The 12,300-nt window shown below is 34.1% G+C and overlaps 1 protein-coding gene across 1 annotated transcript; it reads right to left on the reverse strand.

The window, feature by feature from the left end:
• Positions 1-612: 612 nt before the first annotated feature.
• On the reverse strand, positions 613-9,530 carry LOC135680764 (ADP-ribosylation factor 6). The gene is made up of 5 exons (XM_065194930.2): positions 9,301-9,530; positions 5,304-5,408; positions 4,706-4,809; positions 3,644-3,842; positions 613-2,626 (listed from the first exon to the last, which is right to left on the reverse strand). The coding sequence occupies exons 2-5, from the start codon at positions 5,383-5,385 to the stop codon at positions 2,484-2,486; spliced, it is 528 nt and encodes a 175-aa protein (XP_065051002.1). The 5' UTR covers positions 5,386-5,408; positions 9,301-9,530; the 3' UTR covers positions 613-2,483.
• Positions 9,531-12,300: the final 2,770 nt, after the last annotated feature.

Consider the following 12,300-nt stretch of genomic DNA (forward strand, 5'->3'; position numbering starts at 1 on the left):
TGTTTTTAAAATTATAAAGCATATCAAATTAATACCCTTAATAAAATTGACTCTTAAGTAACTCGAAACAATTTGCTTTTCTTTTCAAATTTTCTTCTAACGATACATTTTTGGGATTGTGCGAGATCAAAGTTGAAGTACTAGGGTACTGTCTGAGCATCCGCAGTTAGCAATCCTCATTAAGGATATAATTCATTCTATGATTTTGTTGATTAACAACCAACACTCAAAAATTTCCAAAAGTACACAGAACATTCTGGTACAGTATGGGTAAAACTGTGCTTGATAATATGACCAAACTTTTTCCTTTGCTTTTCTTCGTCGACATTTTTCTCCCGACACAATCTTATACAAAAAAAGAGGGCCAGAACAGACTTGCAGTTCTTCACTCAACCATTCCCTCCTGAATTGCTTAAAGAAAGGGTTTCATATACAGCCAGAAGATATTTAAAGTCCCTACCATACTTTATATGCAAATCGTAATCAGAACACAAAAAACGTGGGCTTTTTCACCAAGCAAAGTGAGGTCACACAAAATGAATGCACAAAACAACAAAACATTCGAGTGAAGAATGGTGAAACGAACCGAGTGTCAAAGATATAGAGAACCTCTCTGAAAAACGTTGGGCTATATATTTGAAGGGAAATCATAGGAAAATGTTACTTTGTTACAACGAAGCCATAGGCAATCAAGTTCACAACGAAGGTAAACAAGCAATTTCAATTTGGCTAAGTAATCTATAAGTCTGGAAAAGATTACTCAAGACTCACGCGAGATTTTATAACCTTGCATAACTAGATCATGAAAAAGATGGCTCGAATAAAAAACTTTAGCTACATGAATAAATTTTGATAAAGGCACGTAAAAAGGTTTAGACATTGGTGGGCTGGAAATCAAGGAATCAGAACCGACGCTGCTGCCTGATGGATAAGGAAACACTGTGGCAGCTACATCAACTGATACTGATGCTTCTGTCTGTATTTTGATAAGTAATGTTATGTGAAATATGTTAAGGTCCCACCTACACCCCAAAATCTTTTCAAATTATTTAAATTGCAAACAAAAATCACAGGTTCTTCGATAGTTCTATGAGCTATCAAGGAACAGGAACGAAGTGGATGTTAGCCAAGCAGCAGATCTTGATCCACTTCGACCCCACAGTTACACCAATGTCAATTCGGTTAACAAAGAAAGGATAAACAGACTGTTAGCGATTGAATAAGGTTTCTAAAATATGAAAGCCAGACGCTTTGCTTTTAATAACTTTCATTTGATCCTCCACGCGTTTGATTTTGTCAATTCTTAAACGAAACGACGGTCTGTTGCGTAAATAACAAACTGGTGCTCTATGCTCTACGTGTGTACAAAAACGAATGTCCAGTTATTCTCCGTAGAGAAAAACTTTATAGACAAATATCTAACAGCAAAACCAAAATAACAAGTTTACAAAGGCAAATATTTTCGAACGAAGAAGTGTCAGTTTTCGGGACCTGGATTCTATGGGAAATTTCAAAAATTTGTTTTTGCTACAAACTGTTTAGAACAAGTGGATTTCAAGTACTCTTTAATGGAAAACTCAAAAACACTATGAGACAGAAATAGTAGTAGCATTTAATAAATACCAGAGATATCAATTACGCAAAATTTCAAACAGAGAGAGTAACTCATCTCGGTGATGTACACACATCACCGCATAAGACAAGCAACAAGGGCACAAGGCTCCGGGCGGATTCAAAATTGTTCTTCAAAGGCGAGCTGACGTTTTGTGGTTTATTAAGTGATCTATTCTGCAAACGGTAATTCTGTTCTTATCAAGTTGGCCAGAAACATGGATTTTTAACAGTTAACTGGCTGAAATACTCAAGTAAGACGACTGCAGACAGGGTTCTATTCGTTAAGTAAAGCGAATGGCAACCGTTATTGAAGCTGAAAGAATTTGCGAACTACAATATGAACAAATACTGCGGGTCAAAAATACCTGCAAATTTCTACGAGTTTCTATTATAGAGACTAACTTAAGAAGTTTTGTTGAAATTTGTAAACTAAACTTTGGGTGAAAAGAGAAAAAACTCCACAGGAATTGTTTTAAAGAGGACAATTATGCAAGCATCGGAAGCCTCATTTGAAAAAACAGTCTTGATGTGTTACTGTAACGAGGCTAACTCAAGGAACGATGAAAACACACGACAACCGCAATACAATCGGCATTCTACATAAAAAACTATGTATATATTCATATATTTATATATATGCTAACGCAAGAACACCAGTTTGAAAATTTCACGTACACAGAATGCCAATGGGCGTGTTTGCATAAGCCCATTAAAAATCACCTACAGTTAGTATATTTTTCTCATCGATTCCGCTTTCTTTTAAACCTCTCTACAGTTAATATGCATTAAGTCACCAATGAAAGGATGAAATCATCAGCCTCGCCATCTGTTGTTATTCGCAAAGATGAAAACCCGATAAATGTTTACATTCATGACTTGTAGTTAGAAGATAACCATGTCAGTCCTTCATAAAGCCCGTCACCAGTTGTGGCACAGGATGGCTGCACGAACCAATTCCTGTCTCGTATTTTCGTGAGCCCAAGTTTTTCTTGGATATCATGAGGTTTCAAGGCTGAAAGACAATCACAGCAATCATAAATTGATCAAAAACGATAGAAAATACATGAACTAAACCGAACCCCATCCACATTTAGTTTTAAAGTATCAGACACCCATTAAAAATTCTTTATTTAAAATCAACAAAGCAAGTACTTAGATTTCTTAATATGGTAGAACAACAAAAATATTGCCTCTTTCATCAACTTGAAAAGTCAGCACTACAATCTTAATGCTATTGTTTGACATTTATCTTATCCCACTTAAGTTATATTGCTGTCTATGTTGATGTGATCAATCACTCTTGATTGAAAGTTTGAAATATTTGATGGCAAACTTGAGTCTTAGGCAGCCTGCATTGGTGCAATAGATACATTATGATTTTTACTTTTTCAATTCATGAAACAGAATGAAATGAGAATTGGTACAGTAAACAAAACAACTTCAATGACTTAACCAGCAATAGCAAACAAATTCACTCCTTGATTACGGCCAAAACATTTATAAAAAAAAATACCATGCAACCATTCTAACATTAATAATCTAGGTTTGGCATCTGTTTCAAGGTTTGGCATATTTGATTTCAAGACAATACAATGGGGATGGTATTTGAGGAGGTGGGTTATTATCCAACAGAAATGTCTTAGTAAAGCCTTCTTTTAGCTGCATACAGACAAATGGACGAGCAAAGGTACTGGCTTGTTGGTCAGAAAGATATTAAGTCATGCCAGTGTAATTAAACTGCAATCCAAAGGAGGCATCCATAAAGAACATACACCCAAAGGTTCAGATTTTCTAGCCCATATTCCCTGTATAGACTTGAATACTATGCCAGCAACTATCTGTGACACCTCTAGAAGAGGCAGATGTACGAGCAAATGCAATGGGTCAGAAAGACATCCAGCAATGTAAGTGTGCCTAATCTAAAATGCATATGAGGCTCTATATAGAACAGAAGTCCACGTCCACCTACACAGGCATAATTTTTAAATGCTTTCATGCCTAATGCATCAATTCGTATAAAAAATCTCACCATCTGGAAGGTCCTGTTTGTTTGCAAACACTAATATGATAGAATCCCTCATCTCTCTGTCATTAATAATTCTGTGCAATTCTTGCCTAGCTTCTTCTATTCTGTCTCTGTCTGCACAGTCTACAACAAATATTAGCCCTTGTGTTCCTGTGTAGTAGTGTCTCCAAAGCGGTCTAATCTTATCCTGACCACCAACATCCTGACAATAAAACATAAATGAAAAATATTATTCTCAGTCTGAAAAGTTTTTTGGCAGCACAGAACTTGAAAATGGCTTTGAAAAAGCTAACATTTTACAACATATTGGTATTTACAACATAAGACATCTTATGCTCTGAGGAGTGTCAGATGAAAAAACTTCTAGCCAATATGTTGCAAAATGTTTGCTTTTTTCAAAGCCATTATTCTCAGCGTTTTTAACAAAATAACAGTTAAATTCTTGGTTTATAAAAATGTTTATTAAAGAATTCTAGCTGCACTTAAATTGCCATGCTAAAAGAGCTAGGAGAAACTTACAAAATAGCCTACCAACAAATTATATATATACATGATGTAAATAAGCTTATCTCTCTTTGGGCATGCTCTTTCAAACTGACAATGGTTTGAATCAGTCTAATGATTATTCCCCAGGAATATCATAACTCCTGAGTATCATAGCTCCCTTTTTAGATACTTAAGGTGCAAAAAATCATGATGTCACAAATGGTTATTTCATCCTGATTTTGACTTTTTCGTTCTGCATCAAATCTACCCTCAAAATTATGAGAACAATATGCTCCAAAAAAATAATTTTTGCAGTAATGTTTCTTCAGATGACATCACCAGATCATATTAGGACTCATGTTAAGCATCACAGTACTGATCCTCAGTTTCTAAGATGTTATCAGTTATCCACAATCAATTTTCAAAAAAAGAGCAAAAGTAAAAATTGTACGCAGTTGCTTTGATAATTGTTTAGTCAACAAAGATTGAGGTATTCATTTATAAAAACTTTAAAAATGCCAAAAAGCAAAAATTGCAATTGACTTTTAAAAATGCTAAAATGCAAGAGACGGTACTCACCCAGACATTAAATTTAACATTCTTATAAGTTACAGTTTCAACATTAAATCCAACTGTTGGAATAGTTGTTACAGATTGTCCAAGTTTCAATTTGTAGAGAATTGCTAAAGAGATGGTTAAGGAAAATTTGATAGCTGATGCTTAAATATTCATGAAAAATCATGGAATTCTTTAACCAGTCAACAATCACTGAATTTGAAATAGGTAACAACAATTTCAGGGTTGTGCTAAGACCTGCTACCAAAAAGTATAAAATATTAATCAACACTGGATTTCATTTCTGACACTGGCTTAAAGTTATTTCCAATATAAAAATTATCAAAAGTTTTTCAATTTCTTAAGTAATTTGCAAATTTGTTACTAAATGTTTAAAACTAGAAAAAAATACAATCAAACTGTGATCTTTGCATAATTGTGCTCCCAAAGCTGTTTACAACCTGTTCTTCACAAGTTAATCTGCAACTACCACTAAGATTTGACAACAGTTACCTGCCTGCAATTTCTGATTTTTGATGTCAACTGGAGAGCCCTTTAAACAGTCTGTTTAAAGAACTGGATGAAGATATCCCTATTTTATACATCTGAATGAAAAAGATACTTGTTTTTCCTGCAGCATCAAGCCCAAGCATCAGGATTCTCATCTCCTTGTTTCCAAATATTTTTGAAAGTATTTTCCCCATGTTTTATCAATTTCATCAAACTCCTGAAAAGACAAAGAAGACAGGTGTTAAGTCTTACAGTTATACAAATTAATAATGGAATTTTCAAACAAAATTCATGAAGATACCAGCAAAAAACAAAAGATTCTTAGCATGATTCAGAATAGACATCTATAACTCTGCTTTATATCTAAAACAACAGAGACAAAAATATCAGTTATGCATGAAACTTTAACTTCAGGTGCAGAAATATTTGCATGAATTATTAAAAACAGGTAAAAGCAGACTTCAGTGGCAACATTAGATAGCAACATTCTCAACCAGTAGCTAACATTTGTTTTCAAGGCAATCATTTTGACAATTCTAATTTTTAAAGACAAACATAAAAAAACATATGTGGAGTCATCCATGGGTTTTCTGCAAATGATTTTGTTTTGCATGTACAACTTTTAAATATGACCTACATGGAGATATTTACATTTCTTTATTGAGCAGTTTTATTTTGAAATGATGCGTTTCTTAGGGTGTTGTGTATTTAATAAAAATGAGAATTTTGATAACTGTCAATGAACAGGCAGACCTCAAATAAGGTTCTGTGCAAGATATCTATCCATTACTGTTAAACTGCAAACCATAAAAATGAAAAACATCTAAATTATTCATAATCACCTATACAAGAATACATTAGCCTGTTTTAAACCACAACAATATCAAACAGCATTATTCCTTATTTCAGGTTATCCTCAGAATATATGACAACAATACTGCTTTGATTATGTAAATAGATCTTTCAACACAATAGGCAAAAGGCATTGAGAGACCTCTACAAACATAGTAAGGCAGTGAAAGAATATTGGTGTATAAATGAATGGTCAGCCATACAAATTTCTAAGGTTTTGAAAATGTAGCTTTGCAAGTAAGATGGAAATGATTATCTCTACCTTGATTCAAAATTTGTGTTTTCTTAATTTGTTGGCTTTTTTAAATGACATATCTAGACTTAAAATGTTCAGACCAAGGCCTCAGTCCTTAATATTTCTGAGTGTAAACCTCTTGATTTTTTGTAAAGAACAACTTCCTTTTCAGAAATCCTTTGAGAGTGACACCCTCTTCAAAATGAGACTATTATCTTTGAACTCTTGCTCATGAAGATAAAGATTTAAGTAATATACCTTAATAATACTGAGAAGCAAAACTGCCTTGCTAATGATAATGCATAGGAAAATTTGAATTGTTCTTTCAATATTCAGTGCCTTTCCTAACTAATATTGCTTTGATAAAACAACTTTACTGAATAGAAAAAATTTGAATTTCTTTTGCTAACAAGATTTTAAAAGTTGAATTGTGTTTCCAGAATATTCAAGAATTTGAAACTTTTCTTACTACAAAACAACTTCCATCGTACTAGAAAGGTGCTCGGTAACAGCTTGCTTTAAAGCATTGTAAGGACTATCACCTTCAAATGCTTACTTAAAGATATAAAATATTTTCAAATTCAATCTAGATAAATTCAAAATTTTAAAACTACATTTTCTACAAAACTACAAAACAAAACTACAGATCTCTGCCAAAGCTTGTCTATAAACACACAACCATTAAAATACTCCAAAAACATGTTCAGATTATTGATTGAGGGTGAAATGACATCTCAAGGAGACTCAAGCTGTCAATGACATCAAAAATTCTGATGAATCACTGGTACATGAGATTTCAACATTGACAAAGATCATAATTAACTGGATTTACATTTTTTCTTATCATGAACAATCTTTATTTCATATAAAGAAAATAAATGATAAAAATATGCAGCCTTATCAGGGTAAAAGAAAATGATGAAACAACCTTTCAAAATTAGAAATAGCAATTTCCCCCTTTTTACCTATAAATATTCCCACAATTCAAGTAATCTTTTCTTTGTGAAATTGGTTGGCATATCAACAACCTCAAGCAATTATCATGTGGGCAATTATGCAGTTTTTAAGAGAGTTCAAGCCATTATTCTAATATTTATTCAGCCGAGGAAAAACAAAACACCAACATTAATTCCCTATAAGTTGATTTTTTGAAGAACTGGTATGTTCATATTCATATCTTAGAATTATGATATTGTCCCATTTTATTCAGACAGGATATTTTTTGATTTTGTATTATCATTGGTATTTGATACATGATAGAAAAACAAAGAAATATTATGAGTTTCCTTGTGAGTTGATTGTGAAACTCCCAAGATGAGAAGAAGGCTTCGACAAACCTTTGTGTATAGTTGTTCATATTGCATAGCAAATATACGTAAATTTATAGATATAGCAAGGAATATCTCGGTGTATCAGTGTATGAAACAGGCTTGTCGAGATAAAACATGTAGTTTTATTTTCTTCAACTCTATGCTATATTACGCTCTACGTGCAAATGTATTGAGCACTGTGCAAATGTATTGAGCACTATCAACAGACAAATTTCTAAATTTATAGATATGTATGCATAAGAAAAATCAAGAAATGATGCTGGGTAAAACATTTCGACTCAAATAAAAGCTACAAATTAGTACATGCCATTGAAAGAAAGCATTGCAAAATCAAATTCACCTGCTTTCTACTTTCTTTGATTCAATTCATAAACTTTTATGTGTATATGTACTTAATTACATAAAAATGTACCAATATAAATTCTTGACAAAAGCAGTTAAAATTGTTTCATGGCAACACCTATTCTCTTTTTAGGATATCATTGGGACACCATCGTTTCATGCAAATTAAATAAATGACCACAAAGAAAATTACATTTCATCTTGTTTAATATCCTTTCTATAGACTAACGTTGCGAGAAAATTTCACAATGGAACTGCCAGATATTTAAATGAATTCTGATTTGATTTTTTCTGCCTAGTTTCCTTCTATCTCTTGCACGGAGATCTAGGACATGGCCCAAATCGATATCAATTTGCCGTGCTGTTACGAGCGGTTCCCCAGCACCTCACTGCTTGAATCACGAAAAACAACAGAGTATTAGTTCCTTTACAATATGCGAAGAAACAGTCGCTTTCCTAGATCAATGGGATACCAGAAACATATAAAAAATGATGCAACATGTATTCCGTAAATACAGGGCGCATCCTTAGATTGTTTGGTGCTATGACAGCCCCTGAAACGCTGATTTGGCAAACTTGACAACGGTCACAATCATCTGCAATTTTTGATATAAATTTTGAAAAATGTATATCTGCTTGCTGCACATAGCTTTCCCAATTAAACGGTGAAAACAAATGGATAAAACTAGCTTCATCATGGTTTCTGCATCATTAAACTGAAGTAAGTTAGTAACCTTCGTGCGTGCACGACACTTCCTGAAGAGGAAAGGCAACCTTGCTGCGAGTTAGTTCATAAAATTCTAACTGAAATACAAAAACTTTGAACTGCAATACTTAAAAAGTGGGACCACAGTTGAAGTCAAATACGTTGGTGAAACTTACTCCCCCTGAGCCTAATCGAAAAATAATATCCCCAAGATCATTCAAGCTTTATAATATCGAACCAGACCCCCGATTAGATTTGATCCCAGTACTTACAATACCTATTCGTATCGAAAAAATATCGCACCCAAAACATACTTCTTCATCTTGCAGGTAAATTTAATTTATTTCTTATGCTAAAGCTTGGGCAAACAATCTATTCCTTTTCTTTGATCAAAGAGGCTTCGTTTGAAGAGGCGTTTCTGCGAGGCGAACCAGACCAGGAGCCGAATGGTATGTCTTCAATCAAAATAATGTTTCACAATGATGAAGTTACAGTACAGTCATAATTTGAATTGGAAAAATGCTGCGTACCTGAATACAAGATTTGATAACAAATATACCGGGATTAAACAGAAAGAGTCTGAGTGTACAACGATCTCCATTTAAAACATGACATGGAGACAACAGGCCTAACTTTGACTTACCGTCAATCAACGGCTGACCAGATCCCAAGGCGGAAAGAGCGGTTCTCCGAATTTCTATCGTCCCCAGTGAAAAATATGCAGATAATTGATCCTAAACACTAAAAATCATCGCCTCCAGTAAATAAACCACTGCATTTAGAGGCAAATAATATGCTAGGGCGTGACTGCAAAGAAATTACTTCTCCACTACTAGCCCTACTTGCGAATTCGTTTGCATGCAGAATGGAAAAGGGGAGAGTTGGGTACTAGTTTTCACGTCACCCCCGTGATAATGTAACAATCGTGTAATGAAAAATACAAACATTCCAGAAAGGAAGGGTGTCGGTGGTCTGGCTCATAATTTCATAAAGGCTTCTGTAAAAAGTTTTTTAATCTCTCAAGAAGGGGCCTATTTTCGGCAAAAGGGGTCCTTTTTCCAAGATTTTGGCAAGAGAAGGAGTTTTTTGCCAAATTAGGAGAATGGATGAGAGGAATGAATTTCCCTCATATGTTTGTGTCGTCAACGGGCATTATACACTCATTTATTTTCACTTGAAGGCACTAGCTACAAAAAAGATATGAAAATAAGTTGAAGATATTGTGAGCAGAATTACACACATTAGTAAACTGGGAAATAGCTAAATGGACTGAAAAAGATGATAAAAATTAACCTATCTAGTACATTACAAAGCTGAAGAAAGAGATACTTACTTTTCTACATGTCATGCTGGACAATTAAAAGTGAATAGATGATTAAGGATAAATTGTATTGGACAAAGTACCATTGCCTTAAAATAGGTTGGATTGCGTAAGATATATACTTGCAAGCATCTTGGGAAGCTTGAGCCTTTCGTCGCCTGAACACGAAGTAGCAAAAGCATTCAGTTGTCTCTAGAAAGAGGACATCATTATTTTCCATAAAGCTAAAGACATGGTCTTAGGTGGGTAAAAATATCAAAGCCGGAAATAGCAGTATTTACGTTGGGCTCATCTTTCCTTTTCTCTTTCCCCCTTTTTGTAAATTCTTCCTTTTAGTTCTGATTTCGCCATAAGCCTTCCTCAAGGTACGTTTTTCAAAAATGTTTTACTGCTGAAAAGTTGCTTTTCATTTCAGACGTCAATTTTAATCAACTTTTTTCATAGTTGAGATGAAGGTGTGCTATTATAAAGTATTATTGAGACATTCCTGGCTGTAAAAGTAACATTTGGAGAAGCTGCTTATTGGGTCGGTGCACCAGTTAAGAAATTATATTCATGTACACAAAGTATTTAAGAAACCCACTTATAATAAAAGTCAGCAAATTAATTTATTACTTCACCTTGGTTTGTAGAGGAAAAAAGGTTTTTGTTAGATCACAACATTTACAGTACAGTTTCAGAAAAAACATATTGCATTTATTTTGAAAGTTTGGTGACCCTAGTCTGTTTTTGAGCCCCATGGCCCTCGGGGGTTAGGCCAGATTTGACTCCCTTGTTTATCAAACACCAGGTTTTAATCTATAATTATTTACGTATTGCCTTTTTTACTGTTTTACTCCATTCGTGACTGAGACTTTACTTTCCATCTTCAGAAATAATGCTGATTAAACGCTCACATTACGCAAGGTTTTGGAGAAAATCGCCGATTAACCTTGAAAAACCTTGGTTAGCAAGTTTCAAATGCAAAATCACACGAGGAGGTAAAATGGCCAGTAGGCTTGAATCAGGCAAAACAAGAGGTAAATGAATATCTAAGATAAATAATTAACAAATGGATGAATAATTTCAAGGGTAAAACCACGGATTAAAAGCATTTGCGGGAGACTAAGAGTTCAGATGGAAGTATGAAATGTAATTTTTTCATCTACTGAACAGGAAGATAAACATCCCTTTAATAATCAACTTTTTAGGGCCCCCAACAGGGGGAAGAGAGGCAAGGGGCTAAGCCCCACCATTTTGCAAAATTATTTGTTATGAATTTATATTTTGTTTTTGTCCTTAAGCGGCCTTTGAGAAGTTCTTAATTAGAAACCAAGAAATGAACCCTTTACTTTTTTCTGATCTCTTCTTTGCATGCTATAGATATATAAAATTACATCTTATTTTATATATTACATTATCATTTTTGTGATGCTCTTCGGTGATATTTTCTATAAATTCAAAAAAAGGCATAATAGCTTTCCCAAAATGATGCTTGTGGACGAAGCAACATGAAGATTGTTAATGCCATGTACCTCACTCTTTTATAAACAAGAAATTATTCTTTCGTGAAAAGACTTGAGCATTTATCAAAGCACATGACGTCACTTTCAAACCAGAGTGGAAAAATTTTAATTTATCAGCTGGAGTTCGAACATTTAACAAATTTTTTTGAGATACAACGTATCCAAAAGATATAATTCATAGGGATTTTTCTGAATGCTTAAAGATTTTGGCTTCAAGCTATATCGCCTCAGGGCAGGTCTTTCAATCAAATTCACGAAGCAGGTGCTTTAAATTTGAAACATGTTCTACCTACCGGAAAAGCAAGTCGATAAATAATTAAGAATTTGGTCATTAAAATTAGGGTGGGGTCCTACTCTAACAGAGAAAATTGGATGCGATCTTATCCAAGAATGCATTAGTGAGCACAACTACACAATTTTGGCCCAGTTGATACTCTTGATCTCATTTACAAACGTTACCGAACACAAGAAAGTTTGAAATAAGCAAAAACACCACTTTCTGTATGGTCCCCTCCTTCGCATTTCTCATTTATGTATTGACAATGCCCAATCTAGGTGCGGGAAAACTTTCGGCAATGTTAGTTGTTACATCAAGGCTCCTTGTCACAAACTCCTTTTTGTATTACTGACCGTCTAAGACTCATTTCATTTTGATACTTCTTTGTGCAAATGCTCATCATTAGGAAAAAGCAGATTTTTCTTGTTTATGTAAGACAGAAGATAAGATTCATGACCCTTCTAGCCATAGGTGCAGCATCTCTCAAAATCTTTGCTCAGAAGACATATCTAGACAAAGTCACAAAACAATGCCACTTTA

The sequence above is a fragment of the Rhopilema esculentum genome, chromosome 18 (genome assembly GCF_057945365.1).
Source record: "Rhopilema esculentum isolate cy_ngs chromosome 18, ASM5794536v1, whole genome shotgun sequence".
NCBI lineage: Eukaryota > Metazoa > Cnidaria > Scyphozoa > Rhizostomeae > Rhizostomatidae > Rhopilema > Rhopilema esculentum.